The sequence below is a fragment of the Oncorhynchus kisutch genome, unplaced genomic scaffold, assembly GCF_002021735.2.
Source record: "Oncorhynchus kisutch isolate 150728-3 unplaced genomic scaffold, Okis_V2 scaffold2180, whole genome shotgun sequence".
NCBI classification, from domain to species: Eukaryota; Metazoa; Chordata; class Actinopteri; order Salmoniformes; family Salmonidae; genus Oncorhynchus; species Oncorhynchus kisutch.
In genome coordinates this window covers 5,343-13,973 of record NW_022264125.1, presented here as the reverse complement: position 1 = coordinate 13,973, position 8,631 = coordinate 5,343, and the positions used below count along the sequence as shown (strand labels likewise).

General features: G+C 41.9%; 1 protein-coding gene across 1 annotated transcript; it reads left to right on the top strand.

The window, feature by feature from the left end:
- The first annotated feature begins 309 nt into the window (after window positions 1-309).
- On the top strand, window positions 310-5,071 carry LOC116369373 (uncharacterized). The gene is made up of 3 exons (XM_031819471.1): window positions 310-4,029; window positions 4,219-4,306; window positions 4,570-5,071. Exons 1-3 carry the CDS (start codon window positions 511-513, stop codon window positions 4,710-4,712), a joined length of 3,750 nt encoding a protein of 1,249 aa, XP_031675331.1. The 5' UTR covers window positions 310-510; the 3' UTR covers window positions 4,713-5,071.
- Window positions 5,072-8,631: the final 3,560 nt, after the last annotated feature.

Genomic DNA, 8,631 nt, shown 5'->3' with positions numbered 1-8,631 from the left:
TAATGTAATGTTGTTACATGTAACTAACTAGCTTGACTTCCCACCGTGTGAAACATGTATGCTACCATATGTTACTAAAAAGAGCAAACAATATTATAAAATGTAATCCAGGAGTTTATGTTTGAATTCTGGTTCTCTCACAACACAAGTCACTCAGAAAAGCATCTGTAGGCAGAAGCATGCTACATGTACATTTGGCATTTGAAAAAAAAAATACAGTTGTGCTATGCTACCGAATGCAAAATGTATCTGTATCATAAAAGTGTAGTGCAATATTCCCTTCATCAGATAGCCAATGCAATTTACTCTATCTGATGTAGTACAAAATGTAATGTATCAGCCTTTGAGCATATTCAAATTAATGAGCATGTAAAGCGATCAAAAGGACATGTAGATATTTAGAATACTAAAATTACAACGCTTGACCGATTTGCCAAGTTAAGACAGGAATTTTCATGCTTTGCTTGTTCGTTTTAAAGTTCCCAGACCTCAGTGAAAGTCCACCTGGGAATGACAGAGGACAGAATCATCAAAAGTGTCCAGGAGCAACTGTCTGATCATAATATCCTGTCCTCTTGCCCACCTGAGCTGACTGTTGGTCTTATCAAGGTGGTGGTCGAACAGCTTAACTCTGCCCTCTCTGCGACCATCAGCAGAGCCATTTCAGGGCGGTCCTCCCCTATTTCTTCTGGTACCCAGGCCGCTGAACAAATGGTCAACATGGTCCAGAAATGTTTTGATGATCACACCACCCCAGAGGACCAGAGCTCTACCTCTGTATTAGAGTCATGCATTCCACCTGCAACAGAAGAAGTGATGACTGTTATCGCAGAGATGGTGGGTGAATTGGAAAAAGAAGATCCGGAATTGGCTAAGGTTTTTCGAGAAGTGGCTGTGAAAGTTAAAATGTTGGCATCTGGCAGTGACCTTGTAGTGGAGCACCTGGATGTTGAAGACTCTCCTGTTCCAGAGGAGCTGAACATAATATGTACATCTTGCAAAGCAATGATGCAAAATCTTGGCACTCTGTTTAGTGTGAAGTTCAAGACCAAAGCCTCAAAGGCTGTGAGTGAAATTCTTGTGAGAAGGTTAATGAGCGATATCTCTGGTATGGTTCAACCTTCTCATTCGTTTAGTACCACTCCAAGCTTGATGAATGCATCTAGCCCTTCTGACAGGATCCTTGATTCTGCGGCCACTGAGCTCATACAGATCAAAGTAGAATCTGAGACATCAAAAATAATTGATAACTTTGTTGAAGATGTCAAGGACATTGTGCAGTATGCTGAATTAGATCAGCCAACAAGCACCCAGAGAGATACCCAAGTGGGACACTGTACGACAAAGCGGAAACCCTTCCGTGCAGCTCGTAGACTCTGCGAGAGACTTCAGGCAAAGCTGGAGACATTGTTCCTCAGAATGGGTGGAGCTCCAGTCCAAGGGGAAGAACTTATGGAAAAAGCTGACTCCAGTGCTGTGCTTCTGGAGCATACTGACTCCAGTGATCTGCCTGTTTCAATCCTGAGCTTGCCTTCCCCATGTAGGAGTGAATCCCCTATATCAGAACGTAGTTCATCTTCTTTATCTGATGGATGTGATTCAACTGGCTCTGTAGGAGAGAAAACACCAGAGCAACCTGAAACCAGTAAGAGTGAGGCAATACTGCAAGTGGTCAACTCAACAGGACTTGGTTCTCTCCGTAAATGCCAAAGTGAGAACTCTCAACCATTACTGTCTCTCTGTGATTCCAACATGGTGCCCTGCACCAAAGAGGTCTTGTCCCAGATTGTGACCATGTATAGGTCAGAGGTGGCAGATTTGGAATGCACATCATCTGTTGCAGAGGGTTCCTCTTCCAACTCCCTTGAAGTCTGTGGCTTTTTGGACAGTGTCATGTCTTATCTAGAAGACATGCCTGTGTCTGGTTCTTCATGGGTGGAAGGATTGAGAGATACTCCAGCCTCAGTCATTGAGAAACTCTCCAGTGAGGAGTTCCAGATGAACGCTACCAACGAAGTGCGAAAAATACTGATCAAATCAGTCAGTAGCTTTCCCAGCAAAGTCAGTTCCAGCCAGACAGATTCTCAGATGTTGCCAGCAAAATCAACAATTTCCTTAAGGCATACAGATATAACTGCTTTTGAAATCGTTGGATCAATTACAAATGACATGAAGAGCCTTTTCCCACCCACAGAGTCTTCTACTACTCTATGGCAGGCAGACTCTATGCTTCAACAGAGTGATGAGAAAACCTCAGAGTACACTGAGGCCACACCCAAAGGCTCACAGTCTGGTTTGGAAGTATCTGAGAAGAAGATCTGGACAACTGCAAAGACTATTTACCACAATGTGAAGACAAAGATGAGGAATTATTTTACATGGCAAAATCAAGTCAAAGCAACAACGGCTCAAGCCAAAAAGACCCTCAGCCATATTCTGGTTTCAATTCAGAAAGAGCTGTCAAAATCTGACCAAACGGTGACTGCGCTTTCACAAATAGAGAATGTGGTTGGAATGATGCTGAAGGATGTTGAAAGGGTAAGCAGTGAATGTGGTGAGGAACTGATCTATCAAGCGCCACAGCGTTCTTCCTCCTCGTTGTCATCCTCATCTGCCAGATCAAAGAAGTCAGAGTGGGAATTTTCACTCCCTGGCACTCCCATCTCTTCTGATTTACCAGAGTGTATTACTCAGCCCATTGTGAGATGCTCAGTCATCGACATGGGCAAATCTACTAAGCCAAAAACATTGGTGTGTGATGCCAGGGAAAGCATGTCTGCAATAGTGGATACCATCATAAAGGAGGTACATCCAGAGGAAGAAGGGGAGGTTGCATTCCACCCTGATCTAACAGCTGCAATAGCAAGACTGGAGGAGCTCATATCTCAGGGTAGGATTGGTGCTCTCTCACGTGATCTTACTCACCAAGTCAACCGCATCATTTCTGAGAGCAACTTGACCCCTCTGGTTCTGACAGTGGCGGCTGGAAAGAGTGCATCCGATACAGTCCTTACTGAGCTGAAGAGGAATGACAAGACGGTGGGGAAGCCCACAGCTTACAAGCTGGTTCAGCTTTTTGCAGAGGAGTCTGTGAAGCGCCTCTTGCTTCCTAGCCTTGTGCCCTCTACAGCTTCAATGAGTTTGGCTCAGGGAGTTAGTGTGCCGGCTAGCGTATCTGAAGATAGGATTTCATGTTCTTTTTCTACATCAGCATTTAGTGACACAGTCAGCCTGTTTACCAAAGTAATGGTAAGCCAGGTCATGGACTCTGTGGTTTCTGATGCACAAAGCAGAGGGTCATCTCCAACCGGAACTGTAACTGATATAGGCAGTCTACTGAGTGGTAAGTCCTACCCTCTGCCATCTTTCTCCGCCATCAGCATGACAACAAGTGGGACCTCCAATGCTGCACGAGGCTTTGAGGCCAACATAGATGCTGAGGAAAGGGATACCATCAGTTGTTTCGGTGTACCTCAGAGCATTGTTTGTGATCAGAATTCAACCAGCCCGGATGTTGCCTCGCTTTCAACCCCATCCACTGACAACTTAGTCGGTGATGATGACTTCACCGGCCTCATCAGCATGTTAGTGGTGAGACTTCTGTCAAAAATCCAAACCCAAACTGATCTGTACCCAACTGACGTCACACGCACGTCACAAGACCTGATTCCAAAAGTTATAGCTGCCTTCTGTGCATGGTCAGGCTGCTCTGAGACCCAAGCTTATCCCAAGAACCTGAAGAGTCACAAAGTATACAGCACCGTCTACAAACATCTGTTGAAGGAGTTTGGCTCAGAGAAAATACTCCAACTGGCCGTGTCGACTCAGGACTCCACATTCAATAGGATTCTTGTGAAGTCATTGAGCAAGGAGCTTCTCCACAGTTGTAACGAGGCATCAAGAGCAGCCTCAAGAACATCTTTCGAAGCCACCAGGCCAGAAGCTCTTCTCATGGCTGAAGATGTGAAGGCTACCAGAGGGAAGCTGTCTTTCCTACAAAGGCTTGCCAGACTGAAATTCGACTTAAAGGTACATCACACTTATTTAAGTTAACAATTGTGTCAATGTGAGTAAACAATGTTATTTAGAGAAAATGTAAAACCATCCATTAATTCCAAAACCATTTATAAATCTTGTTGTGCTGGTGTGTAAGATGTGATCGTTATTACCGTGAGATTGTTCTGCTGTGACTGTTGTTTTGACATGTTTTTGTTTTAGCCATTCATGATGGGAAACAAGAAGGATTCCAAGAAGAATTCCCGCCATTCTGAATCCAAAGACCAGACTACTGCTGAAGATATCATATGTAAGTCCATACAGCAGGACATTTACTGTTTGAGATATTGGTGTACAAAGCTGCTATTGCAAAAATATTAAACCCTATATACAGTACATTATATATTATCGGTAGTAATCTCTTATGTAAAATTATTTATAGTTTCCAAATCTCAAGATTCTGGTTCTCATTTATTTGTGAAAGTAATAATGAGTTGAAACTAAGAATACAATATAACATCATTTCTAAATGAAAGTGCATGTCAACTCTCTCTCTTCTGTCGCCCAACATAGTGGCACATCCTGGACTCCCAGAGGGTCTTCCCTCCACCTCTCAACAGGAGAAGCCTCGCAAACGTCCCCTTCTAATCAGGATGTTTTCCACCATCTCCATAGGCCTATCCAAGCCATTCAAACGGTTTTCAAAGCAAGCTTAATACAACAATTTCCTCTAATACAGTAATATTTGCATTGAATTGATGGCCTTTGTCTTCTTTTGTGTTGCCCTGTTAACACATTTGATTAGAAAATACATAGTATATTTAGTTTAGTTTATTATGCAGTCATAGTCACGGTGTAGGCTAAACAAAGTAATGTTGTCCTGAATAATGTATAGAACATGCACCCCCCACCCACCCACACACAGTGTGATTCATTGAACACACACACATAGTACTTCAGATATGTCCCACAACCAACATTCAACCAGATATCAATGATTCAGTGTAAAATACATGTACTGTAAAATAAACCGTATTTAATTTACAACCAATAAAATAATACATGATGCAGGACACTCAGTTATAAGGGAATTAATTGGTTTAACTTCTCAAACAGAAAGACACACATTTCCATTTTCTGTGGATCGCCCATGTTTACATTTTACTGAATGCTAGTCTGACCTTTGACCTGTAGATGGCAGTAAAGGTCTACTTTTGCTGCAGATCCACTTCTAAAGCTCAAACCTCTCTGGACAAGAAGCCGAAACATTTGTCCATAGTGAGAGAGAGTATGTGTGTGGCAAAAAAAGGGAATATTGCGCTACACGGCGCACGGGCTGGTCCTGCAGACTCCCACGCCCATGGCCCAGGAGAAGGCTGGGGGCCACCTGCTCACTCACGTCCCAGCCATCTCCTTTGAGACTGACTCTACTGTGGAGTGCAAATCCAAGAGGACTCCGGAAGAGAGGGACCGGGTGAAGGTTAAACTGGCCAACATGGCCTTGATGGGAAGGATCAAAAAGTCTTGGCTGTGAAATGCCCATTATGTGTGATTATCGAATTGATCATTTTCCACTTTTGAAACAACAATGGGAAAGACAGGGTTTATAGCAAAGGTTGCTCAGATTGGGCTTTTGGAAAAATTGGGAGAATGAAAGTGCACTCCTGATTCAGAGAGAAAGATCCAGCTTAATCATCCATACCATTGTTTAAATTACAATTAAAAAACATTCAAACTGTTCCTGAGTTTCGAAACACAGAGAAAGGAAAACATCCTTATCTTCAGGCTGTTCACACCTGTTCACACAAGTCCTACTGTCCACAATCTCAGGGTTCTTCAATACAAAATCACCTGTTTCAGAAAACCTGATCACTTTCACATTCGAACAATGTTTGTCGGATACTTTTCAGTAACTCAATAAATGTAAGTGTTGAAACCATACATAGCTGGTAACTTGAGCTCGACAGAGTACTTGAGCTTGGCAGAGTAGTTTTGACCTGTGTCCAGATGCAGTCATTTATGTTGTCTAAAGGCAATTTGTCTCTTATAACAATATTATTTATCTAATTTAATTGACTGGTAGGTAGTCACTAACTATTTGTAGCATGTGTTCCTCTGTTTATTGATATTTGCATGGTGTGTATGTGTTAAGATGTTAAGTAATTAATGTTGAAATTATCCAAAGGGTTTTTAACTGAAATGTTAAATGTTGGTGTCTCAATCTCAGACATTTGCACTCATATTTGTAAATAGTATTTCAAAAATGGCAAATCAAACAGTATTGGAATAGTGACTTGTATTTTGCATCTAGAAGTGTAAGAATTTTAGAAGAATGCTATTTCATCAGTCAAATGTTGCACTGTTTGATAAGACAGGGTAAAGAAAACCTCAATTTTAATGAGTTTAGTTGTGAGTTTGACATTTTACCACAAGAAGTCACTATAATACTATAAGTTATCAAACAGGGTTGTCCTGAAAATCAAATGAACCACAGCCAAATTAATTATTTGCAACTAAGAGTAAGATTTAAAAAAGACAAGTATAACTTACTTCCTTGATAAAATACATTCTAAAATGTAAATATATCTGTTTAAGGCCCAAAGCAGACATTTTTATATCAATATCAAATCATTTTTGGGTAACAATTAAGTACCTTACTGTAATAGATTACAATGAAAATGGTCAAAAATGTATTTTTGCCAAAAAAACTTTCTCAAGCAAGAATTTTGCTAGGACTGTCTGGGAGTGGTCAGTGTGTAGGGGAAATTAAAACTAGCTGTTATTGGCACTCTCTTTGTCGTTGGTCTATAAACCAATTTACACATGGTGATGTCGCAATGGAAAGCCAAAACTCTCTCCCATGCAAACCTGCTGATTAGAAGGTGCTGTATAGATGTGAGAAACTCTCTTTTCATATGGCACTTCAATATCGAAGTGAATTTTTCGTAGCAGGTTAGGAAACTGAGGTTAAGGTTAGGAAAAGGGTTAGGGTTAGTGAAAATGCTCTCCAAACCTTCTACGAAAATGACTTTGCATTGAAGTGCTGTGAAAAGAATGTGTCCCTGCTCAGGTGTTGCATGCATCAACCAATGGTTGTGTGCCAAGTCATCCATTGTGTCATCGACTGACAGATTGCTATAACATATGATGTGGTTAGCTGACACACAAAATACCTATCCGGGCAGTGTAAGATCTGGCAAGTGTCAGCAAGGCCTGGGCAGAGGAACATGCTCCGTATTTTCAACCAGAACTATCAGGAAGCAACCCCGATCACATTTTTGTAAAACACATTTACAATGTTAGTTTCATCAGCTGTTGTACAATATGAAATACAATTATTTTGACTTCACAGGGCCTTTAAAATGTAGGCATTCAGACTAATCTACCCAGCCAGATTCAGCACCATGGACAGTGAAGATCAGAATACCTGCGATCTGACGATTAGAACAACAGTGCTATTTTAAGTGATTTTCAAGACACCCAAAGTCAATTTAAATCCACAACAAAATCTGCAGGATAAAAAGCAATAGAATCAAACATTCAAATAAGTAAACAGGCTATATTAAAGTGCACTAAACATAGAGACAGACTAACCATGGAGAACACAAACATGATGACAGATTAACCAGGGAAGTGAATCTGGGTAAGTCTGTGTGAAGAGGTGTGGCTTTAGTGTGGATTTGAATAGTACACAAGTAGGCCTACGCTATTTTTGCACTGTAAAACTTTTTTTTAAGTGTTATGTTTTCCCAGATTCATAGTGTTATGCAGCCCAGGCCTATCTAGGAAGGCTGGGCATAAATTGTTTGCTCACAGCATCACATGATGACGTGGGCAACATAAACACTTAAACTCTGTGGATTAAAGTTAATAGTAATCAAAACTAATTTCACCACGAAAGGAAGTGCAATCGAAATGAATGAAGAAGACAAGGTAATTCTAGTGAGTTAATGAAATGACACGGTGTTGCCTGTCAGCGTTGTAGACTAAATTATTTATATAGCCCTTCGTACATCAGCTGATATCTCAAAGTGCTGTACAGAAACCCAGCCTAAAACCCCAAACAGCAAGCAATGCAGGTGTAGAAGCACGGTGGCTAGGAAAAACTCCCTAGAAAGGCCAAAACCTAGGAAGAAACCTAGAGAGGAACCAGGCTACGTGGGGTGGCCAGTCCTCTTCTGGCTGTGCCGGGTGGAGATTATAACAGAACATGGCCAAGATGTTCAAATGTTCATAAATGACCAGCATGGTCGAATAATAATAAGGCAGAACAGTTGAAACTGGAGCAGAAGCACGGCCAGGTGGACTGGGGACAGCAAGGAGTCATCATATCAGGTAGTCCTGGGGCATGGTCCTAGGGCTCAGGTCCTCCGAGAGAGAAAGAGAGAATTAGAGAAAGCACACTTAAATTCACACATGACACCGAATAGGACAGGAGAAGTACTCCAGATATAACAAACTGACCCTAGCCCCCCGACACAAACTACTGCAGCATAAATACTGGAGGCTGAGACAGGGGGGGGTCAGGAGACACTGTGGCCCCATCCGGGGACACCCCTGGACAGGGCCAAACAGGAAGGATATAACCCCACCCACTTTTCCAAAGCACAGCCCCCACACCACTAGAGGGAAAGC

Bases quoted from the DNA above. Each gene is read 5' to 3' on its own strand.
- LOC116369373 (XM_031819471.1), top strand. From the start codon at position 511: ATGACAGAGGACAGAATCATCAAAAGTGTCCAGGAGCAACTGTCTGAT. The intron at 4,030-4,218 runs GTACATCACACT...TTTTTGTTTTAG, and splicing joins GACTGAAATTCGACTTAAAG to CCATTCATGATGGGAAACAA. The intron at 4,307-4,569 runs GTAAGTCCATAC...CGCCCAACATAG, and splicing joins TACTGCTGAAGATATCATAT to TGGCACATCCTGGACTCCCA.